At 47.2% G+C, this 24,865-nt stretch overlaps 1 protein-coding gene, 1 long non-coding RNA gene and 1 other non-coding gene across 7 annotated transcripts; 1 reads left to right on the top strand and 2 right to left on the bottom strand.

Moving 5' to 3' along the window:
* Positions 1-4,281: 4,281 nt before the first annotated feature.
* Positions 4,282-21,209, bottom strand: Pabpc4 (poly(A) binding protein cytoplasmic 4). 5 transcript variants are annotated; one of them, XM_090335135.1, is made up of 16 exons: positions 20,028-21,209; positions 16,753-16,946; positions 15,942-16,057; positions 14,612-14,751; positions 14,354-14,448; positions 13,440-13,577; positions 12,740-12,835; positions 9,531-9,803; positions 9,024-9,111; positions 8,794-8,913; positions 8,264-8,350; positions 8,042-8,169; positions 6,653-6,746; positions 6,289-6,419; positions 6,070-6,172; positions 4,282-4,590 (listed from the first exon to the last, which is right to left on the bottom strand). In XM_090335135.1, the coding sequence occupies exons 1-15, from the start codon at positions 20,218-20,220 to the stop codon at positions 6,083-6,085; spliced, it is 1,983 nt and encodes a 660-aa protein (XP_090191261.1). In that variant the 5' UTR covers positions 20,221-21,209; the 3' UTR covers positions 4,282-4,590; positions 6,070-6,082. The 5 variants fall into 5 exon arrangements, with proteins under 5 accessions (XP_090191261.1, XP_090191262.1, XP_090191266.1 ...); XM_090335136.1 differs by having other exon boundaries at positions 8,842-8,913; XM_090335140.1 differs by lacking the exon at positions 20,028-21,209 and adding an exon at positions 17,618-17,798.
* Positions 12,422-12,555, bottom strand: LOC150062048 (small nucleolar RNA SNORA55). The gene has a single exon (XR_016536067.1). It is a non-coding gene; the product is annotated as a small nucleolar RNA SNORA55 (small nucleolar RNA).
* LOC150062046 (uncharacterized) lies at positions 17,947-21,248 on the top strand. The gene is made up of 3 exons (XR_016535988.1): positions 17,947-18,126; positions 19,255-19,317; positions 21,164-21,248. It is a non-coding gene; the product is annotated as an uncharacterized LOC150062046 (long non-coding RNA).
* Positions 21,249-24,865: the final 3,617 nt, after the last annotated feature.

The raw sequence follows: 24,865 nt of genomic DNA, 5'->3' as shown, positions 1-24,865 counted from the left end.
CAAGAGCAATCAAGGCACTGGTAGCTCACACCTATAATCCTAGCATTGTAGTTCAAACCAACCCAGGAAGGAGACTCTCTAAAATAACCACATAAACTAGGCTGGAAAGCATGGGTCAGATAGAGCAAACAAACTGAACAAATGGAAGGCCATTAATTCAAACCCTGGTACCAGTAAACAAAGACAATGAAAATTCTAGAAGATATTTCAGAGAAAAAGAAATTAGACCAAATACAGACCTTCCTCATCAAGGAAGCACAATGGGTGAAATTAACATAAAGGGAGAGAATCTGTGGCCAGATTAGTTTTTGTGTCTATGTTAAATTCCATGATTGTTACTGTGGTTCTTTGATGATGTGAGGGAATATAATTTTGTGTTAGTCCTGGGGCTTGAACAAAGGCCTCCGTGTTATTCCTGAGCTATTTTGTTCAAGACAAGTGCTCTACCACTTGAGCCAGAGCTCCAATTCTGGCTTTTTGCTGATTGAAGAGACCGGTGGACTTTGCTGCCCAGACTGGCAGACTGAAATCCTCAGATCTCAGCCTCTTGGGTAGCTAGGATTAGAAAAGTGTGAGCTATCGGTGCCTAGCTTGAAGGAATATTAGGAAATATACTAAAGTATTTAGGAATAAGGGGGGCATGGTATCTTGTTTATTCAGTTGGTACATGGTGAGAAAATGTGTGTGCATGTATGTATTTTGGACATACACATGACTGTACCATATGTACATAGTTAAAGCATGGGCAAAATAAATAAATGGGTGGACACAATTTCTTGAATCCTTCTTTAGCTTTTTTCCCCTTCTTTCCTTTTTTCTTTTTCAATACCATGGCTTGAACTTGGGGGCCTTGGGCTCTTGAGCCATACAGCGTGCCCAAAAGCTCATTAACTGGAATGGATTTGTTTGCCTGAGCTGTTTTTTTTTTTGCCAGTCCTGGGCTTGAGCTTAGGGCCTGAGCACTGTCCTTGGATTTTCTCAAGGCTAGAGCTCTACCACTTGAGCCTCAGCACCACTTCAGGCTTTTTCTATATATGTGGTACCAAGGAATCGAACCCGGCTCTTCATGCATGCTAGGCAAACACTTTAACCACTAGGCCAAACTCCCGGCCTGCCTGAGCTGTTTTTGAACCTTCTCAACCTGAGTAGCTGGATTATAGGCACACTATCAGTACCCAGCTCTTAATTCTTTTAGAATTCTTATTCTAACTTTAAGCTTGAAAACATAGCAAAATAAAATTACTAAGGGGGGGGGACTACAAAGCCAAACATGGTATACACCTGTAATTCAATCAGGAGGCTGAGGCAGGATGAGTTTAAGGCCAAGCAGGAGTCCACAGTAAGACTCCAGGAAAAGAAGTTTCTAACTATCTACTGTTTACTCTTTCAAATGATTCTAAGCCTTGGTAGATTAAACACAGGGTTCCTGGCAACTTTCTCCTCAGCCTGCGGAGCCACCTGCTTGCTACAGACCCAACCAAAGTGCATTCCCTCTTTACTGCTGTCATGAGACAAAGTAGGGATGCAGGAGCATCTGGATCCGGCCAGCTAGCTTGTTCCCAATCTCGATGTCCATGTACACTTGAGGATTTGTCTGGGCCTTTTTTGCAGTAGGGTCTCCCTAGGTACAGAAGAAGCTGCTAGTTAGTTAGAGGGAACTCCTCAATTATGATGTGAGTTCTGTACACGCTCAGAACACTATTGAACAGGATGAAGGTGCTGACAGGGAAGGCTGTAGGCTCTGATGTCCCAGCTGTATACCAACCAGGTACCAGGGGTTCCACCTAGCATGTCTCCCCACACTTACCCCAGATACAACCATTTCCATCTCTCTGCCTTGCAACTAGCTCAGAATACTTTTATGTATATGAACCAACGTATTAATTGAATCTATTTTCCTAAGAATTCTTATAAATTGTTACTATAGCTGAGTATTTTCATAGCCAAAATGCTTTGAACCAAGACATTTTCTTGCTTTCTTTTGGATCATCTGCCTAGACTTTACCAGTTCAATAGCTGAAATTTGAGTTTTGTCTTAAATCTAGAGATGCTCAGTGTGTATGTGTACATTTTTTTAAAACTAGGACATAGTTTACTTGCTTTTTCCACTGGTGTTCTACCACTTGGACACACAGCATTTGGATGGTTAGTTTACAGGAGCTGGAGTCTAGACTTCTTTGCCAAGCTGGCTTGAAATCATAATCCTGATCTCAGCCTGATCCACAGCCTGATTAGCTAGATTACAGATGTGAAGCAGGGGCATCTGGTGGCATGTATAATTTTGATATTAAATGACATAAAAGGCAAAGTTCTCAAGTAGTTACAATGTGAAGAATAGTCTCCACTATCCTATCTCTGCTACGCTCAAAATCATTAAGATCAGTCACGTCAAGACTCAAGAGAATACCTATGACTTAAAAGTTTTCCTTGGGCTGGGAATGTGGCTTAGCATTAGAGAACTTGCCTAGTTTGCTTGCACAGCTCGGTGTTTGATTCCCCAGTACCACGTAAAACAGAAAAAAACAGATGTAGCACTGTGGCTCAAGTAATAGAGGCGCTAGCCTTAAGCAAAAGCAGCTCAGGGACAGTGTCCAAGCTGAGTTCAAGCCCTAGGACTGGCAGCCCCTCCCAAAAGTTTTCCCAATTATGTCATCAGGAATGTGAACATTTTTCAACATTACCTGTTTCACAATTTAATGGAATCAGAACAATGACTTCAAGAAAAATGATTAAAAGTTTCTTTCACTCCTGTTTACCTGCAAAAACACCATGCATTCTAAGCATGGTACATATGGTCCAATACCTAGTTAGCTGTGAGCACAGGGCTCAAGTCCTTACTTTCCCTAGAACTCCTTTGCCTCCATGTGCCAGGTTCCTTCACTCTAAGCTTTTTGCTTGTTGCTCTCCATGCTGGCAACCTTTAGTTCCCAGGTCAGACCTGGCGCTGCCTGGCTAAATCTTGATCTGTGATCTTTTTTTGAAACCTGTAGACCAGTCTTTGTCATTGATGGGTCAAGCATACAGCTGCCATTTCAGTGGTTCTCAATCTACAGTAAGGCTATTTCCATACACCTTATTGTATGAGCTCTTTCTTCTAAGGGGATAAGGCTATGGAGTTTATAGAACAAATGGATGTCATATGGAATGAGGTCTGGGATTTAGTAGGCAACTTGCTGGGTCTTGGCCCAGGCCTACCGCTGGCAGGAGCACTCCCAGACTAAGGGTAAGACCCTATGTGTGGTCATGCTGTCTCATGGACACCGCAGTGTCCATTAAGATCCTACACACTTCAACATAAGCTCACTCAGGTTTCCTGAGAGGTAACCATCCTGTTCCCCACATTTTGAGCAGCCTCAGGCCTAACCCTGAGACCCCTGGAGGCTCAGGTATGTCCACAAGCACCATCATCCCCCAGAACTTACTTTTGAAGGATAGATGTCAATCATACTTGAAACCATGCAGAAGATATGCCTGCCAGGAAAGAGACTATCAACTTTTGGGGAATTATGGAGCAGTTAAGAATCTAGCCTTTAGCTGAAAAGGAACCTGCCAAGATGGGGGGAAAAAAAAAAAAATTGAGTAGGGCCTTAAGAGGAGCCTGGCCAGAGGACAGGGAGGCCAAGTCTGCCAAGGCTGACAGACCTTGGCCAAAGCTTGTTTGATGTTGAAACAGACCTACCTCCTGAGCATTTTCCCATGCCTGGGGGAAACCTTGGTTGCAAAATGGACTTCAACTGATAGGAAGGGACAAGACAAACCCCAACAAGGCCTAAGAGGGTGTATGAGGAGGTGGGGTGGAAGCAGAGCCAATGGGACAGCAGTCCTTACCTCGATGTCCTTGAGGTGTTGATCCTTTACTTTTTTTCCCCCCAGTCCTGGAGCTTGAACACAGGGACTGGCACTCTCCTTGGGCTTTCTCTACGCTAGCACTCTACAAGTTGAGCCACAGTACCACTTCTGGCTCTTTCTGTGTATGTGGTACCAAAGAATTGAACCCAGGGATTCATGCATGCCAGGGAAGCACTACCACTAGGCCACATTCCTGGTCTGTGTTAACTCTGAAGTTCAGATTTTTGTAAGCCAAACTCAAGAATACCAGATTTGAATACTTTAAGCTAAATATAAAGATCTTGCCTGATCATATATAACTGCTATGCATACCTTTTTACAAACAGGTAAAGTTTATCTGTACCACTGGAAATCCCAAAATTAACTCCAAAGAAAACTACAGTTAAAGTAGATTAAAACTGTGGTTGGCTATATGGATAAGACACAGGCAAATTCATGGTTTTTTTTTTCCTTTATTGAGAAACTTAAGACTTGGTTACGTCAAATAAAACCAATTTCTGGAGGGGAAAAAAAAACCAAAACCCACAATAGAAAAAAAAAAGTTAACACTGTCTGGGCCACAGAACCCAGAGAATATATTCTTATAATTGAAAAATTCTAGGTGCATCATAATTGACCTTTTGATACAAAATGACCTATGACATTTGCAACTGTGGTTCTTGGTGTTGAGGTCCATAAGACAAGCTAGGAATCTTCAAACCTCAAGCTGAATTCCATGAGGGGTTATTTGGCTTTTGACTCCTGAAAAAGATAAGCAACCAAAACCATGAGAAAGGGTACCAATGTGCGAGAAGTAATGCGCCTACTACCTACCTGACCAGTGTTAACTGTAACCCCTCTATACATTATCCTAATTTAAAAAAAAAAACAAGCAAGCACCAACATCTTGTATAATTCAACACTGTCTTGTGTACATACCATCTCTGGCCTAAGACTCCTTGAATACTGATAACCTGGGCTTTATTATAAAGTTGGCCTTTAATACTCTAGCATTGGCCCTTACATCTTCTTTCTCATTGTCCCTATAAGATTTCCCCACCTGAAAGCACCTACCACCTAGTCCCATTGAAATTTCATTCACCTAAGCCCCTGTAGACAGTTATAAGTCACCTAGAACACTCTCTACCTGTAATTCAGGTGTTTCTTTCTTTTAATAGATCATGACAGCCTTACTACTCACACACACACCCCACCAAGCTTAAGAATATGCTGGTGTGGGGGCTGGAGTTTGGCCTAGTGGTAGAGTGCCTGCCTAGCATGCACAAAGACCCGGGTTCGATTCCTCAGTACCACATACATAGAAAAAGCCAGAAATGGTGCAGTGGCTCAGGGTAGAACACTAGCCTTGAGGAAAGCCCAAGGACAGTGCTCAGGCCCTGAGCTCAAGCCCAGGACTGGCAAAAAAACAAAAACAAAAAAAGAATATGCTGGTGTGCCTGCTAGTACCGGGGCTTGAACATAAGGCCCCAGACGCTCTTCCTCAGGAAGTCGTTTTTTGGCACTAACACTGGTCCTGCCTGGGCTACCTAGGATCACTAGTGTGTACCACCAGCAATGTGATCTTAGTGCTGTGGCTCAAAGTGCTAGAGCTCTTGTCTTGAACAAAACAAGCTCAGGGACAACACCGAGACCAGGCCGCAGGCCAGGTGTGGTGGCTCACACCAGTAATCCTAGCTACTGAGGAGGCTGAGAGCTGACGATCGCAGTTCAAAGCCAGCCTGGGCATTAAAGTCCATGAGACTCTTATCTCCACTGTTTCAACCACCAGAAAACCAGAAGTAGTGCTGTGTCTCAAGGGGTAGGACAATAGCCTTGAACTAGACCTGACCAGAGTTCAAGCCCTACAAAGAGTTCAAGACCTGGGAGAGAGAGGGGGGATTTGAGGGGGAAGAGGCAAAACAGTGATTGCTTGTGAGGGCACACCTAGTAACATTTTAACCCAGGTTTCTGTTTTTGCCAATCCTGGGGCTAAAACTCAGCCTGAGCATTGTCCTTGCACTTTTCTCAAGGCTAGAGTTCTACCACTTGAACCACAGCACCACCTCCAGCTTTTTTTCTATGTATGTGGTGCCGAGGAATCAAACCCAGGGCTTCATGCATGCTAGGCAAGCACTCAACCACTAGGCCAAACTCCCAGTCCCCCAGAGATTTCTTTGAGTTAGCCCAGGCTGCAGTGAGACCTTATCTCAAAAAGCATAGAAAACAAGAGCTAAAACATACGGTTTTTCCTTGTCTAGGAGGTAGCAGCAGCAACAGCGCCCACCTTCTGGGCAGCTTCTTTCTTGGCATGATGAGCCTGCAGAACAGCTACAGCTTCATCCACCTGTGAGAAATGCCCAGGTAGTCAATGACTAGGGGAGAGGCCTTCTGCCCCACCTATATCCAACAACATCCCTGTCGTCCCTGAGAAAAGAAGCCACAGTTGTAACAGCAGGTCACCTTGGAGCGGAGGGACTCCGGGGACTCCAGCATATGCAGCAGCTCAGAGTTATCGATTTCCAGCAGCATCCCTGTGATCTTTCCAGCCAGATTTGAATGCATCGTTTGGATAAGGGGAAACAAACGTTCTCCTGTTGGGCAGAGCAAAAAAACCCTTGAAGCTCAAAGCTCAATGCTGGCAGCTCATGCCTGTAATCCTACATACTCAGGAATCTGGGATCTGTGGCTCAAAGTGGCAGAGCAGAAAAGCTCAGGGACAGTGCCCAGGCCCTGAGTTCAAGCCATATTATACACTCAAACACCAAATTCCACTGAATAGATGGGTACAGGTTGGTCCTCTCCTGAAAGCCCGTGGGACACTTACCCAGCATCTGTTTCTGTTCCTGGGGGGGTGCTGCAGCCAGCATGGAGGCTGTTAGGGGCTCTTGCCCCTGTACATGGACTGCAGGCTGGGGTGCCTGAAAACAGAAAAGCAAGCCAATCAGCATCGTTTTGCTAGTGTGATGCTTGACTATACCTGTACCACACCTATTGGCTGAGTTCAAGCCCCAGCATTGGCAAAATGAGGGATGGGAATGTGGCTTAGTAGTAGAGAGCTTGCCTAGCCCTAGGCTGATTCTCTGGTACCACATACACAGAAAAAAAAAAGCCAGAAGTGGTACTGTGGCTCAATAGTAGAATACTAGCCTTGAGAAACGCAAGGACAGTGCATGGACCACAGTTATAGCCCTAGGGCTAGCAAAGAAAAAAAAAAAGGTAGTAATAAATGAACAAACAAATGGCATGTTTATCAGAAGGGAAGTGAAAGACATTTTTAAAAGCAGCCCTACAATGCTAAGTAAGGAATCACATGCTGATATTTCATTTAAATTAACAAGGGCTTAATGCCTTGCCTTGTACTGGGCCACAGCCTTTTCCTAAAAGAATTTCCATTTGGGTCAATTCTTGTATACTTAAACATAATTGACTCCTTTATCAGCTTCATTTTACCAGACAGATGTAGATGTTTCTATAATACCAATCAATGGATTGATGCTGTTAATGTCACAGACCTAAAACAAAAAATATAGACCAGGTGTTGGTGGCTCAAGCCACACCTCAGTTGGGAGGCTGAGACCTGAAGATTACCATATAAAAAACAGCCCAGGCAGAAGTTTGTGAGATGTTTGTTTTTTTTTTTCTTCTGGGTCACAGGGCTTGAACTCGGCCCTGAGCTCTTCAGCTGAAGGCTACTACCCTTGAACCAAGTCCCACTTCCCAGTTTTCTAGAGGTTAATTGGAGATAGTCTTAGGTCATTTTTGTACCTGGGCTAGCTTTGAACCTTGATCCTCAGATCTCAGTCTCTTGATTAGCTAGGATTACAGGCGTGAGCCACCATGCTCAGTGTCTGCGAGATTCTTGAAGTTCAACTCAAGAGAAAGAACTAAAGCCATCTACACCAAGAGGCTCAGGGGGCCTGAAGAGCTCTGAATCTATCCTGGCTTACACTCGTCTCTTATCATCAGCCTTGGTTCCAGCAAAGATCAAGTAGGCCACTGGAAGTAAAAGTGAGCTGGACATGTCACAGGAGAACAGGAAACGCCTACTTCCTCTTGGGGAGGGCACCTGAGCGAACTGTGTGTGACCAGACAACCCACACAACACACAGGAGTACCAGCAGTAGGCATGTAGTGTAGTACCAGTTGGGTGCACCAGAAACCCCCTTATACCAAGTAGGAATATGGATATGCAGGCACTGTTAGCAGGCCTTACCTGCAGAGGCTGTATGGCAGGGTGGGGGCTGCGGACACTGGAGGCATACTTGTAGGGTGTCACAGCCCGAGGAGCAGCAGCAGCAACTGCAGCACGAGGTGCTAGGTTCGGCACAGCTGTGGGAACACCTTACAGAAGGAACAAATACAATTAAAGCCCATCAGCCTGAGCACAGACCCGTCAAATCCCATCTTTCCCCCTTCTGTGTGTACCCAATACCACCTCCAGACTGGCAGCTGTCAGTCAGCCCTTGCTGGGCGGCACCAGCCCCACCAAAGTCCATAGCCAAGCGGTCCGGGCACTCAGACCCTACAACAGACCAGCAAATGCACATCAGTGTTGGCAGCAGATGTCCAACTGGCCACGTCCCACGGAAGGAGAAATTCCAATGCATGTTCGCAGTCATGTCACACACAGGCCCCTACTGCTACTTTCAAGGATGAGCCAAAGGACAACACACAACTCTCCACATTTTGGAAGACAGTTTTCTTGTACTCTGCCCCACCCAAGAGAATAAGCTATCTCCGCAGTCATCCAGTAAGCAAACCTTAACGTCACCAAAGAGCAAAGAACATAGATCAATCCACACATCTAGACTCACAGGCTCTCTGCTCCTAAGCACCATACCTACCTAAATGCCTAGCTAAGATGACACAATGAGGGCTCCAATGAGCCCCCAAAACTGACCAGAGGGCAGAGCTAGTCATCCTGACTCCCTCCTTCCCACTACTCCTACAGGCCAGTTTGCTCACCGACTCTCTGAGCGGTAGTAGGGAGGCCACGAGAGGCCGGAGCATTACCAGTTGGAGCCAGATGGCGAAGAGTTGGACGAGGCCCAGACTGGCGAATGGCACTTGGCATTCCTTGGAAGCCTGGTAAAGACAAAAATTGTTCCACAATGATAAGCAGAGAAAGAACCTAGGCCGTCTTTTGGGGAGGGGGAGATGCAAGCAAAGCAGGTAAACGGCTCTTGACCACCTACCTTGAGGTCTCCCGCCTTGCTGCCAGCGTGGGTTAGGCCTCATCTGTGCTAATTGGTTAGGGGTGTAATATGGAGGTCTCCCCTGCGCCTGAAAGAGAACCCAAGCCTCTATTACTAGGACTGAAACCCATGCCGGCAAATCTAACCTCATTTTCTACCCCAGGGTAAGTATTTGAAAGCTGGTCAGTTGAAGGACCATGGGTGAAATTTTTTGTTTTGTTCAGGGCCTGGGCACTGCCCCTGAGCTTTTTTGCTCGACCACTTGAGTAAACAGCTCCAAGCCTAGCCCTTTGGTGTGTAACTGGTGAATAAACTGAGACTTTCCTGCCCAGTGCCTGGCTCTGAACCTTGATCCTCAGATCTCAGCAACCCAAGTAGCTAGGATTACAGGTGCCTGGCTTCATCGTTGGTATTTTTTTGTGTCAGTATCTGAAATTCCCTTTCCCCAACTACCATTGAGAACAGGAGCAGCTGTCATGGCATGTCCTCATCATGTGGCAGACCCACCTGTGGAACTGCTGGCACAAAGTAGCCACCAGCTGCAGGCTGGAACTGATTCAAGATGGCATTGGCAGGGAGTGCTCTCATCCCAGCCACCCGCTGCATATACTGGTTTGTCAGGTGAGCTTTTCTTTCTTCCTTCCTCTGGGCCAGGGCAACATACAGAGGCTTGGAGCCGACAATTCGTCCATTCATCTCAGTGACTGCTTTGGTTGCTTCTTCAGGAGATGAGAAACAGACGAAGCCAAACCCTTTGCTTCTTCCGTCCTCTAGCATTACCTACAACATGAAACCAACTACCTCAGGATAAAGTGTAGCAGGGAAGGAGGAGCTGCCTAGACATATCAAGAAACCTGGATTTGTGGGCACAAGTTACCGAGCCTTGGTCAGGGGCTCAACACTTAACTACTATGTCACAATTTTTTTTTTTTTTTTTTTTTTTTGCCAGTCCTGGGCTTGAGCTCAGGGCCTAAGCAATGTCCTTGGACTTTCTCAAGGCTAGAGCTCTACCACTTGAGCCTCAGCACCACTTCGGCTTTTTTCTATGTACATGGTACCAAGGAATCAAACCCGGGTCTTCATGCATGCTAGGCAAGCACTTTAACCACTAGGCCAAATTCCCGGCCCCTATGTCACAACTTTTAACATGTGCTGTCCCTGAGCTCTCCAGCTCAAGAGCCAAACCCCCATTTCTTGGTTTTTCTAGAGGTTAACTGGAGATGAGTCTTAGGTCCTTTTGTGCCTGGCTGGCTTTGAACCTTGATCCTCAAATCACAGCCTCCTGAGTAGCTAGAATTACAGGTGTTAGCCACCGTGCCCAACTACTTGAACATTTTCTATATTGTCTTTAGGAGATGCTAAAATTCTTCAAAAATATGTGGGCTGGGAGTGTAGCCTAGTGGCAGAGTGCATACCTCACATACATGAAGCCCTGGATTCCTCAGTACCAAATACACAGAAAAAGAAGTGGTGCTATGTCTCAAGTGTTAAAGAGTGCCAGCCTTTAGAAAGCTCAAGGATAGTGCTCAGACCAGAAAGCCAAAGATACTTCTTGATAACTAAAAGCATAGCTATTAAAACATAGACCTTCCCTACAACCCTGCTATACCACTCCTGGGCATCTATCCTGCATATCATAACCCAGGATATGATAAGGACACCTGCTCAGCTATGTTCATCTCTGCACTATTCAAAATAGCCAGGTGATGGAAAACAATCCAGATGCCCTATTGCAGATGAATGGATACAAAAAATGTGGTGCATATACAATGGAATTCTACATAGCCAACAGACAAGATAAAATAATGGCATTCACAAGGAAGTGGATGAATCTAGAGCGAATCATGTTGAGTGAGACAAGTCAAGACCAAAGGAACAAAAGGTACATGGTATCCTTAATATGTGGCTATTAGATCCAAACAGTTCAAGAGCGATGACTCAGTATTTGTGTACCCAATGCTATGGACATGGCATTGGAAATATAAACACAACTAGGTAGACATAAAAATTTGTAACTCTATAGGCATAATGTTTTATTACATAGATTAAATATGTATCTATGACATACAAACCCTCAGCCTAGAGCCCAGGGACAACACCCAGGCCCAGAAGTATGGTGCAGCCTTGAGCTGAAGAGCTCGGGGACATGGCCCAGGCCCAGAGTTCAAGCCCCATGACCCACAGAAAAAAATATTGGAGTTTGAATTTGGGGCCTTTGGCTTGGTAAATACACTCCAGCCCTTGAGTCATGACCCCAGCCTTCCACAAGACATCTTGACAGGAGTGTTGGAAACTGTATTTGTTGAAGAGTTTATTTATTCAACTCACCTGGTCCAAAGTTTGAACAAGCTCTCAGCAAGGTTAGAATAATGCTTTTTTTTTTTTTTGCCAGTCCGGGCTTGAGCTCAGGGCCTGAGCACTGTCCTTGGACTTTCTCAAGGCTAGAGCTCTAGCTCTTGAGCCTCAGCACCACTTCTGGCTTTTTTCTATGTATGTGGTACCGAGGAATCGAACCCAGGTCTTCATGCATGCGAGGCAAGCACTTTAACCACTAGGCCAAACTCCCGGCCCGAATAATGCTTTTGAAATATCAAATGCGAGCACTTACAATTCACGGAGACAGAGGACCCAGTTTCTAGTCTTTCCTGCTCTCTCTCTGAACCTCAGTTCTGTGACATACTCCAAGACAAACTATGCATCAGCCACAAGAGCTACTTACTGGTCAGACTGCATCTTTAAGTAAATCATTTACTAGAGCAGTTATTTGAAAAAGTCACTTTTCTTGCTGTGTGAGAGTGCTTGGCACCATTTTGTTTTTAGTAGTTCACAGAGACAAGGCATTCTGTGTACCAACAGTGCTGCAGCTGTGAGGCAGGCTGTGTTTAAGCCTGGCTCAGGTGATAATGAGCAAACTAAGTCAGACAGCAAGTTCCAGTCTCAGACAAAAAAAATTTAAAAGGGAACCAATTTCCTACTATGCCAAGTAAAAGGAGGGTAGCATCCTCTACTTAATAGGGGGCAAGTTAGAGGTGATACCATCTTTATTTTTATTTTTTTCCAGTCCTGGGGCCTGAACTCAAGGCCTGAGTGCTGGCCTAGGGCTTTCTCAAGGCTAGATCTCTACCACTTGAGCCTCAGCACCACTTCCGGCCTTTTCTATGTATGTGGTACCAAGGAATTGAACCCAGGTCTTCGTGCATGCTAGGCAAGCTCTACCACTAGGCCAATTCCCAGCCCCCACCCATCAAATATTTCTATCACCTAAAAGACTTGCGCGAATAACACACACACACACATACTGCAAGCTATGGAAAAATAAACTTTTCATTTTTTTTCTTTCCATAGAAGGTCAGAATTCTAGCTCCAAATCTCCTAAACACCTTCATTCGTACTCGGAGAAGTGTGGCAGAGTTGTAGAGACAGGCCCCAAGACAAATGGAAAACAACCTGTCTGGATATCCTCTGCATATAGTGTGGCACCCTCTGTCCCCATACCAGCACCAAACAGCAGGCATGAGAAAGATGTGGGTGCACAGGAGCTGCAAGGAGCCACTGAGATGTCTCCAGTGCTGGGGGACAGCACAAGAAAACCTGTTGGAATACTGCAGCCATTCTTTCAGAGCTATCAATCTAATCTAGATAGAACAAATAAATGCCAATAAGCTTTCTGCAATAGAATATTCTGTTTTTCATGCCAAAATCACATAGTAAAATACCTTAGCACTGGTGATTGAACCAAAAGGAGAAAATTCTTTCCTTAATTTCTCATCATCAATGGTATCATCCAAGTTTTTAATGTAGAGATTCACACCCTGAAAGGAAATACACTGTTAATAACACACCTCTACAGCACATAAGAAAATTCATGGGCAGGTTCCTCAGTCAGGCGAGAACCTGTAGAGGACCTGGAGTGCAGCCTAGTGGTAGAGTGCTCATGCACGGCAGAAAGCCCTGGGCTCAATTTCTTGGTACCACATACATAGAAAAATCAGAAATGGTGTTGTGGCTCAAGTCAGAGTGCTAGCCTTGAGGAAAGATTAAGGACAGTGCCCAAGCCCTGAGTTCAAGCCCCAGGACTGTGGGAAACCTCTCAGACTGGGACCCTGCAATCTGTATGCTACATTCCCAGAGGATTCTGAGTGTATTTAGAAATGAATGTTCTAAAATTACAGAATATCACTGCAACAAGTATCATCTAGGGGGAAAAAGAAACCACAAAAAAAGCAATAAGGGAAGAGCCACAAATCTTTTGTCCCTGGTTCAGTAATTTTGCAACGTATCTGGATAAATGGTGTACAGCCTTTTAAATGTGATCTCCAAGGAGAAAAATAAGTATATGGCAAGTCCCCAAAGACAAATCTGCTACACATAAATGTGCTCTGTAGTAAATTCCCTTCAATCCATAGCCCACGTCACCTGGTACCGGCTAATTCTCTCCTGTTTCAGCTGTTCAAATTTCCGTTTTAATTCAGCTTGCCGTTCTACTTTCTTCTGTGCACGGCCTACAAATATAGCTTTCCCGCTGATTTCTTTTCCATTCATTTCTTCCACAGCCTAGAGAGGAAATCCATGTCTTTAAGCCACGTTGCAAAGATGGACCTTGTCAAATCTAACTATTTCTTCTGAGAAAAAAAAAATTGGCCCTGCTGGGTGGCTCACATTACTCAGGAGATAGATCTGAGGATGGCAGTTCAAAGCCAACCCAGGCACTAAAGTGCATGAGGCACTTATCTTACAACCACTAGACAACCAGAAGTGGCCCTGTGGTTCAAGGGGTAGGGTGGTAGCCTTGAGCTGAAGAGCTCAGGGACATCGCCCACACCCTACCCCTTGAACCACAGGGCCACTTCCTGTTTTCTGGTGGTTAATTGGAGATAAGAGTCTCACTGAACTTCTTTTTTTTAGTGCCTGGGCTGCCTTTGAACCATGACCCTCTGATCTCAGCCTCCTGAGTCACTAGAGTTACAAGCGTGAACCACTATACCCAGCCACAGAGAAAAATATTTACTGAAGGACAAAAGATTAATTTCATGCCACTCTGCTAAACAAATCCAGATTTTGGTGGCTATTTAAGTTACAACTGTCACTGCTCTCTGGGCTTAAGCACCCTCCCCTGTTCATGAGAAGGAGCTCCACGTTTCAACAGCTGAGGTGACTTGTACAAATGCTTGTCAACAGTTAAATGATATACTAGCTGTGGAAACTCCTGAGGAAGGTAACTGCAGACATTACACCAAGTGTATAAACCAATCCAACTTTGCCCACTAAGCCAGGGCTGCCCTACCCATTCTGTAGCCACCTCACGCATGTTCCAACACTGTTATACTCACCTTATTGGCATCCTCATGTTTTTCATAACTCACAAAGCCAAAGCCTTTGGACTTCCCGCTGGGATCTCTCATCACCTTGACACTGAGAGTCTTACCTATTAACAAAGGACACACTTGTCACACCACTGTCAGCAAGGAAAAGGCCTCTCTAGGAACCTTGCTGAGGCAAATCTCTAGCTGAACCTGATGGAATCCAAGACAGAAAAAGAAGCACTGTCTTCTGAGAACGATGTGGGTTGGGTATGGACCCCAACTTACCAAACTGGCTAAATAGCTCTTTCAGATTCTCATCATCCACCTCTTCCCCAAAGTTTTTGATATAAACATTAGTGAATTCCTTGGCTTTGGCTCCAAGCTCAGCTTCCCGCTCTTTGCGAGACTTGAATCTGCCTACAAACCTACAAAGAAACATCAAACAGTGATCACTTTCAAGGAATAAAAAGACTTCCAGGAGCCCAAAGCAATGTGGTTAAAGGCTCACAGAAGAGGTTAAACCATGAGGCCCCCATCTACCAGCAAGAGTAAGAGAGGCCCGGCTCGATCCCAGCAGAACAAGAAAAGAATCAGGAATGCCCTGCAAGTAAGGACCAGCCCCAGGGCTCCTGGCTCAGACCAGGGCTGCGCCTACCATATCATACTGCCTTCGTGGAAGAAACCTGATGACCACACATTTTTTAATGTTCATTTCTGTGTATCTATGTAAATGCAAAGAAAAAGGTCTGGAAGGATATAAACCAAACTTAACAGCGCTTAGTCCTGGAAGGGAGATTACTGGAGATTGTTGCAATTACTGTGCTTTTTCTTTAAAAAAAAAAAAAAAAAAAAGCAAAAAAAAAAAAAAAGACAAAAGTATCTCCGTATGAAAATACGCACTGTCAATTGTCTGTCTTTCTGGTGATACCTGTACAACTCACTGCTGGACAGACATCACACACACCAATCCATCCTCTGGTTTATTCAATACCACAAAGCGCAGGATTAATTTGATTATGACAGCCAAGGCATGTGGTCCCTCCTCCCCACATGGCTCTGCTCAGTCCCTCTCCATTTCTCAGGAGCAACCATACGAAAGCAATAGGATGTTAAGTATCTCTGGAAAGAATGGGTTTTTTATCCTAACCAAATAAATTATCGGGGAGCCAGCATTGTGTTGGTCAGAGTCCTTGGTTAGAGAATGGAGAACTACAGGGACAATTTGGCATCAACAATTAGCAAGAGACTCATGGACAGACCAGAGTCCAGTGAAAGCCAAGGTCACTTAGCTAATACCACAGCTCCTGGTCGGCACAGGGCCCTCTCCACTCAGCCACTGGCCAAGACCCCTGCTCAGAGTAGGCTTAGAGCTGTCTTCCAGCCAGCCCTAGTTGCTGGTGCTCACAAAACCCACAGAAAAATGCCTTTAAAAGGGAGAGGCAGCAGGCAGGCCATGGCTCGGGCAGGGAGACTCACCAGCCCTGGAGTGGAGAGGTAGGAGCAGGCCACACTTGGGCCGAGAGAACCAGTAGCCGCCTTGTGTGTGCCAGTTACTACGGAGGTGGGACCAGTGCTGGCTCATGCGATGGCTGCTGCTCCAGACGGGGACACTCACACTTTGCGGTCGTTGAGGAGCATGCCATTCATCTTCTCGATGGCCTTGTCAGCAGCCTCCTGGGTCTCGAAGTGGACGAAGGCATAACCCTTAGAGCCGTTCTCATCACACACCACCTGCCAAAGGACAGAACGCTTCCACATCACTGGCCAGCTCCAGACGCACACAGGTGGGCCAAGGCAGCCCAGCTGCCCCAGCTGTTACCTACTGCGACACCTACCACTAGCAAGTATACTTCCTGACCAATTGTGGTTGCCACCAGGATTCTTCTCTTAATGTTTTCTTACTGAAGACATGTAAGAGATTTGAGCAAGACAAGCCATTTTCCAAGTCACGCGGGGATTTGAATCTAGTTGGTGTCAGACATGGCAGCTCTATGGAACACTCTGTAAAACGTACATGGCAGCTATGCACTAAGGCCTCAACACACAGACCTCTGGCTTACACCTGTAATCCTAGCTACTTAATAGGCCGAGTAGCATGAAGCTAGACCAGCAGAAAAGAGAAAGTACTGAAGACACTACTTTCCAGTCCTAGGGTCTGGAGCTATCCCTTAGGTTTGTTGTTTTTTTGCCCAAGTTTAGTGCTTTATACCACTTGAGCCACAGCTCCACTTCTGACTTTTTTTTGCTGGATCCTCAGATCTGTCTCCTCAGTAACTAGGATTCTAGTGCCCAGCACCTACAGAAATCTTTTGCTGAGATTCCATTTTCTTACATTTAAAGAACTGTCATAAGCTATGGTCTTCATTTATAAAATAGTTCAAGATTCAGTTAAATTTTTCTGTTGAAATAATTTAGTTAATATTTACCTTGCAGGACAGAATGTTTCCAAAAGCAGAAAAAGTATCATAAAGTGCCTTGTTATCTATAGATTTGTCCAGGTTCTTGATGAAGACATTCCCCACACCAGATTTCCTCAAAGAGGGATCCCTCTGAGACCACATGATTCGGATTGGCTTCCCCTTAATCACATCAAAGTTCATGGTGTCCAAGGCCCGCTCAGCTGTAAAAGAGAAACAACTTGAGGATTCAAAATAACAAAGGTAGGTAACTGCCACCCTTCACTCACTCCACCTTTCAAGATAATGGCCTTTTGGCACCATGATCCCAAGTTTTACCATTTATAAGACACTTTGCAGTCTACCATCAACCCACATGGGACAACTGAAATAGCACTAGTGGCTTAGGCCTAAGCCTGTAATCCTACTCAGGAGGCTGGGATCTGAGGATCACAGTTCAAAGCTAGCCTGGGGGGGGAGGGAGGAGGAAGAGTAAGTCCATCTCTAATAATCTTCTCAGAAGAAACCAGAAATGGAATAGTGGATCAAATGATAGAACATTAACCTTGAAAAGAGGCTCAGAGAGCACCCAAGCCTTGAGTTTAAGCCCTAGGACCAGCTAAAAAGAGAAACTTCAGCCCAATTGCTTTTCTTTTTTGCCAGTCCTGGGGCTTGAGCACTGCCCTTGGGCTTTCAAGGCTGGCACTCTACCACTTGAGCCACAGTACCATTTCCAGTCTTTCTGGTGGATGTGGTGGTACCAAGGAATCGAACCTGGGTCTTCGTGCATGCTAGGCGAGCATGCCCAAACTCATGGCCCAATTTCTTATATTTCCAATTGCCAGATATATAGAAATTGTTTTTACCATCACCAGGCAAAGAAGGACAAACCTACCTCATCTTTGCTCCAGAGGAGAGTAGCCAGGCCTGCCTGCAACTGGGAGTATTCAGGCTCCAAAGTTTGCATGTGAGTTCAGTGAATTCTAGGAATTTGACTATCCTAGACCCCTATGACCCTGCTCTCCACCTGGTCCAGAGGCCACTGCAGAGCCCCGGTAAGGATCAGGAACACTACACTTCACTCACTAATAGCAACAAGGCACCCCAATCTGGTGGCTACTTCTCCTTACATTATCTCATCACAATGACCTCATTGCTGCAGTGACATCACCCAGAACCTCCCCTACAGGAAAGCCTATGTATGCTTCTAAAAGCAGGGACAAGGGCTGAGGGGGCAAGGGTGGATCATGTGCCTTACATGCTTGAGACCCTGGGCCTCATACCCCCTTCCTCTCAGTTCCACAAACAGGAAGGGAGGAAACATTTCCTAAAACTATGCGCAGGTCCAACTGACTAACCAGCCCAAGAATTTATGTTTACTTCATCTCCACGAACTTCTCCTAAGTAAGGTGTATGGAAAGGATGGTGTGTGAGCCCCCAGATACAGAGTTGTGAGGCCTGAAAGGATTGGGAGGATAGAATGCCTCCTTCCCAGAACTCTCAGAACAGTTTCTCAAAAAGGCCAATCAGTCCTGGCTTGATAGGAATTCAGATTTCTATCCTGGCTGTAGGCTAATTCCACAACAAACTTTCTGGGAACTTGGGGGTCGACCAAAAAAGTCTGTTAATATAAGCCATTTACTGCTTATACTGCTTCTTAAGATAAAGAAATTATCACTTGTGTAAGATCATACCACACTGGTGGTTGTGACTATAAATTATGACCTTATACGCTGCATGTAAGTCCCTATACTGTGCTCAATAAATATCTTCAAAATGGGAAGCCGTTGAAGGACTGACTTTAGGCCCCTGGTCCCCTAAACCTAAATTCCACAGTGTGGTTGTCTGTTATTGTCTTGTCCCCTGTCACCACATATCCTCCAAGGCAGGAAAAAAATCCAAGTACAGAGGAGCTCACCCATGGGAGCAGTGGGCCTTCAAACTACTTCACTAATTAGCAGTAAAGAAGCCCATTCCATCGCTGCTCCTGGTTTATTTCCAGACAGCACTGCCCAGTCGGCTTAGTCTGACAAATCTAGGCACTTATTTATAGCAGGGAGAAGTCCTGCAGAGGTATGTGTTGGCAAACACACTGACCAATGACTGCTGCTATCTACAAGTGACTTTTGTTCAGAGTGAAGACACAGGCAAGAGCCAATGCACCCCACTGTCCCCTAAAAAAGCTACTCGTGATCCTGTGGCCAGGGAGAGAACTCGGCTCAGAGCACCCTGGAATGACAAAGTATAGCCAATCTTGCAACTAGTCAGTTGCAAATGGCCAAATTCCCTGCTACATGCAGTAAACAAACACAACTAGGGACCTGGAGGTCTTTGCGACAAAAAAAAGTTGGCTTGTGTCTTCCAATAACGGACACCCTTGACATTTCCCTTTTAATTTGGGGGCTCAGGCTGCTGGATACAGTTTCCTCTGGGCTCACGCCTCTCACTTGTGGCACTTGTGTTAAGGATGCAATCAGGTGACTGAGCACCAGCTTGCTGTCCCAACTTTTTACAGTTCCTCTTTCTTTGTAGGAGTGACACTTCAGATGGGATGAAGTAAAACCGTTTTGACAAGCACAAAAGCACCATTCACAGGTGAGGCAAATAGCTGCCACCCAGCCCAGTAGATCGAAGTGACACATTCCTGGGCTACCTGGGTAACTTTCTCCACACCTAAGAGCTTCACCCAGGAGCAAACAGCGAGCAGCTGTGGCCTGGCCCTTAAGTTCTGACAGCATTAGCTGTCTGCTGAGTGCACTGCACACAATCACCTCTTATCAGCCTCAAATCAGACTCTCCAGTCCAGGTTAAAGGTGGTGTGTGGGGGGAGGGGGAGATGATGCAGGCAGTAGTCTGGTAGTCTTAAAAACTTTTACAGGAGATTTCTCAGTCCTTTGAGGAGCCCAAGCCCATTAACCAGGGTAATGGTCTCTGCCATAGGCCCCACACCTCACCTGAGCACGACCCCGGTGTGGATAACCAAGTCACTCCACTCACAATGTGCAGATCTACAGCCTCCGGGAGATCCAATCCCCACCCCCGCTCTCCCATTCAGTAGCCCAAGGTCATCCTGTTAGCAAGTGGTGGAAGACGCAGGGCTGAAGGGGGACCGGGAGGGGGGGAGTGGCCTCACGACACCACGACACCACACCGGGTTTCGTCCACACCTGCATCCTGCTCTCCACGGTGGCTTCCTCCGCGCTCCCCTCCCCCCCCACCCCCACCGAGCCATCGGGCCCAGCCGAGAAGACGACTCCCAGGGGCCCCGGGATCCCACGGGATGTGCGGGCACCGCGCGTACTCACCGTCAGCCGGCTGCTGGAAGTTGACGTAGGCATAGCCCAGGGAGCGGCGGGTGATCATATCGCGGCAGACCCGGATGGACAGCACAGGCCCCGCAGGACTGAACTTTTCATACAGCATGGCCTCGGTGACGTCCGAGTGCAGGTCGCCCACGTACAGGGAGGCCATGGGGTAGCTGCTGGCTGCAGCGTTCATCTCCCCGCCCCCCACCACCCCGAGCCCCGCCAGGAGGACTTCTTACAGGGGACCCGCCGCAGGACAAAAGGGGGCTCCTCTTGGGGCCGTGGCCCGCGCCGCGGCTCACAGGTGGCAGGCGCGGAGCGACGCCGGCAGAGGCAGGTCGGCCCACCCGGGGACCGCGAGCGGAAAAAGACAATAATGGTACTAGAGAAAAGAATAAACCCTCAAGACAAAGGCGTTCCAGGAAAAATTCACGAAGCAACCAGACAAGCCCAAGATGGCCCTTCTCGGGAGTTCGCAATCCGCAGCTGTCCTGCCGCCCAAAGTCCAATTTTTTAAAAAAAAAAATGCACAAGAAAGAAAGAAAAATACAACAGGACCGGGGAGTCCCCTGTGGAAGGAGAAAGACCAGGCGCAGCTCCCGCGGCGGCTGCGTGCGCGGCGGCCCGGGGGCCACGCGTCTCCCGATAAATATAGGCCCCGGGCTGCGGGCGGTTTAGGATTACAGCGGCCCGGGCAGGGGGACTCGGAGCCTTCGCGGGTGCGGATCCGGCCGGCCCGGGGCGGCGGCGGCGGCGGCGAAGGGCAGCGCGGACACGTGGTGCGCCGGCCGGCGGCGCGGGGGGCGCGGGTGCCACGCGGCGCGCTGCGGGCTGCGGGCGGCGGGCGGGCGGGCGCGGGAAGAGGCGGGACGCGCGGGCCGGGGGCGGCTCACCCCCAGACAGCGGCGGACGCGGGAAGGAGCGGCGCGGGGGCGCGGGGCAAGGCCGGAAGCGTGCGAAAGTGACTTCCCCGCGGAGGGCTCGCCGGTCTCTCCCCCCCTTTCTTCTTCTCCCGGTGGCGTGGTCGGTGCTCCGTGGCTTTCCTCCTCGACGTTTTGTGGGTGGCTTTTTCTCCTCGCGTTTGCAGATTCTTTTTCTTCCCCCCTCTTAATCTTTTTCTCTTGTTCTGGCTTTAGGCGGCGGAGCCTGGACACGGAGCAAGCTGCGGCCACCCGGGACGGAGAGAGACGGCTGGAGCAACCACGGCTCCATTTATACTCGCCCGCCCCAGGCGCTGCTGGTCGAAGGGCGCCTCGCGACCTGGGCGCAGTCGTGCCCGCCCACTCGGCCCTGGGGCCCGGGGCGGGGCGGCCACGCGAGAGCGACCTGGCGCGGCCGTGCAGCGCCACAGCGCCCCCTGGCGCCCGGAGGACCGTCCGCCCGAGCCGGCCGAGACCCCCAGGGCCTCTGCCTACAAGGTAGTCCCAGCGCTGCTCCCCGCTCCCGCCCCCACCCCCCTCAGGGTCTCCCGGGAATGGAACCTCGAGGCGACTTCACCCACCTGCCTGAGGCCTAAAACATCCATGGGACGCCTAACTGTGAATTAAACTACCATGAAAGAATAGGCAGTTCGACTTGGAAATAGTTGGGCCCCAGTACAAAAAGACAGATTGACGTTTGGGGGCCATTTATGACCTTGACGTAGAATCCTGGAGAGCCCTAGAAAGACTAGTAATATTCCTGGGTGATGGGATTTTTTTTTTCCTTGCTTATAAAGGGTGATGGGGTTTTTTTTTTCTGGGAAAAGGGGAACATTTTGGCAAAGCTTCCCTGAAACAAGACATGGTCGTTCTGTTAGTCTAATTGCTGGAAATTTAGTGTACACTTCAAGGTGTAAAGAAAGTTTTTGATTTCCACTTAAAAAAGAGTGTCAAGCAGGGAGCTACTCAGGAGGCTGAGATCTGAGGATGGGGGCTCAAAGCCTGCCCAGGGGACACTGAAGACTGACTCTTATCTCCAATTAACCACTAGAAAACGGGAAGTTGGGCTGTGGCTCAGTGGGTAGGGCAGTAGCCTTGAGCTAAAGAGTTCATGGACAGCACCGAGGCCCAGAGTTCAAGCCCCACAACCAAAAACACACACAAAAAAAACTATTAAAATAAGTTTTTTAATTAATCTACATGAAGGTCGGCTTGGTCATTTGAAAGTCACGATGTCTCATGGGATAATGTGATATGTGGAACTGTTCCAGGGGCCCTTACTCCATAAATACCAGGAGCCAACCTTGTTCTTGAGACAAACCAAAAACAAACTACCAAAAAGCACTTGGGCACACCCTTTGAAAACCACCAATTTAAATAAACGAACCAATATGTGTATTTATATATTTGCTCACTCTAATAAGTGTTTCCCCAAAGCGCCTCTATGGCGGTTTAGGGTACCCTGCTGGATCAGACAGAGTTCCTCTTCCTTTCTGGAGTTTAAAATCTAGTGAGGGTATTAAATCAAGAAAGGTTTATTACTTACATATAGTGTCTTTTTTTTTTTTGGTCAGTTATGAAACTTGAATTTTGGGCCTGGGCGCTGTCCCTGAGCTCTTCAGCTCAAGGCAACCACCCTACCTCTGGAGCTGGCTTTGAACCTCAGCCCTCAGATCTCAGCCTTCTGAGTAGCTAGAATTACAGGCGTAAGCCACCGGCACCCAGCTAGGAATAGTATCTTCTCCCTGTAATCCCATCTGCTGAAGAAGCCTGAGAAAATCTCACAAAGGTCAGCCCAGCCAAAACTTTATCCAAATCCCATCTCAACAAATAAAGTGGGTGTAGTGTTATGTATTTCTTTCTGATGGTCATGTGGGAAGCCCTAAAGAAGAGCTAGACCTAGCAGAAAGCTGGAGAGATGTGGACAATGATGGCTCGTACCTGCAGTCCTACCCACTCAACAGGTTAGGATCTGAAGACTGCAGTTTAAAGCCAGCCGAACCGGGAAAATCCATGAGAAATCTTATCTCCAGTTAACCACCCAAAAAGCCAGAAGTGAGCTATGTCTCCAGTGGTAGAATGCTACCCTTGAACTCAAAAGCTCAAGGACAATTGCTCAGGCCCTGAATTCGGGCCCTAGGACCAGCACGTCCAAAATGAGTACAAGGTGGTTTCACTGTGTCAGTTCTGTAGCTGCACACAGTGTACTCTGAGCTCACTGAGGCCCTCAGACTTCTGCCAGTATCCTTAGTAAAGCCTGTTAATACTTATCAAAGAGATTATGAAAATCAACTAATAAATATGAACACACAGAGTTATTACTATCAAATTTATATCTGCACTAAGGACAGGGGGGGTGGTTCTGGAAGCAAAGGAAAAATACAGTATATATAAAGCTCCCGAGGCAGGCTGTTACTAAACCTACAGGACAGATTGATTCTATGGGTGACAGAAGAAATGGCTTGCTCTTAGATGACTAGAAATGCTTTGGACTTTACCTTGAGGTCAAAGGACAAAGCTGCAGGATTGTAAGAGGCTAGATCAAATTATACCTAAAAAGAAAAAAAGAGGGGCCGGGAGTTTGGCCTAGTGGTTAAAGTGCTTGCCTGCTTGCCTAGCATGCATGAAGACCCGGGTTCGATTCCTCGGTACCACATATAGAAAAAAGCTGGAAGTGGTGCTGAGGCTCAAGTGGTAGAGCTCTAGCCTTGAGAAAGTCCAAGGACAGTGCTCAGGCCCTGAGTTCAAGCCCAGGACTGGCAAAAAAAAAAAAAGATAGATACCATTGGGGGTCATGGCTCCAAGTGGTAGAGCGCCTGCCTAGTAACTGCTCAAGGCCCTGAGTTCAAACCTCACCTCTCTCTCTCTCTCTCTCTCTCTCTCTCTCTCTCTCTCTCTCTCTCTCTCTCTCTCTCATCCTTCAGTGCCTTTGGTCCAGACACAAGGGAGGCTGTTGAACAGTGGACAGTACTCATCATCTTTTCTTTTCTTTCTTTTTTTTTTTTTTTTTTTGCCAGTCCTGGGGTTTGAACTCAGGGCCTGAGCACTGTCCTTGGGCTTCTTCCTCAAGGCTAGCACTCTACCACTTAAGCCACAGGACCATTTCTGGCTTTTTCTATGTATGTGGTACTGAGGAATCAAACCTGGGTCTTTGTGCTTGCCAGGCAAGCACTCTACCCCTAGGCTAACCCCCCCCCCCCCCCCCGCCCTCATTATCTTTATAAATGCCTACCTATCTGATAGGCGTAGTCTTTTCTATTGTTTTGTGCTGATACTGAGGTTTGATGTCAAGGCCTTAGAGTTCTTCCTTAGTTTTTTCTCCTGAAGACTAGCACTCTACTACCTGAGCCACAACTGTATTTCCAGCTTTTTCTCTGGTTAATTGGAGATGGGAATCTCAAGGACTTTTCTGCTAGGGCTTGTTTTGAACCCTAATACTCAGATCTCAGCCTTTTGAGTAGCTGAGATTATGGGCATGGGCCACCAGTGTCAGCCTTCATTTAATTCATTTTAAGAAAAGGTCAGAGCCTGTGACTCATGCCTGTAATCCTAGCTACTCGGGAGGCTGAGATCTGAGGATCTCGGCTGAGGATCTCGGCTCAAAGCCAAAAAGCCAGTGGGGGCGGGGGTTGTGGAGAGGGGGGCTGGCACTAAAGACCATGAGACTCTTATCTCCAATTAATCACTAGAAAACCAGAAGTGGCACTGAGGCTCAAGGAGTAAGGTGGTAGTCTTGAGCTGAAGAGCTCAGGGACAATGCCCAGGCCCAGGGGTAGAGCAGTAGCCTTGAGCTGAAGAGCACAGGGCAGTGCCCACGACCCACAAAAAAAAGAAAAGGTCAGGGGGCTAGGAAGGTGGCTTAGTGGTATAGTGCTTGCCTAGCATACATGAAGCCCTAGGTTTGATTCCTCAGGACTA

The sequence above is a fragment of the Megascapheus bottae genome, chromosome 6, assembly GCF_031878675.1.
Source record: "Megascapheus bottae isolate mThoBot1 chromosome 6, mThoBot2.hap1, whole genome shotgun sequence".
NCBI classification, from domain to species: Eukaryota; Metazoa; Chordata; class Mammalia; order Rodentia; family Geomyidae; genus Megascapheus; species Megascapheus bottae.
This window is presented reverse-complemented; position numbering and strand designations above follow the sequence as displayed.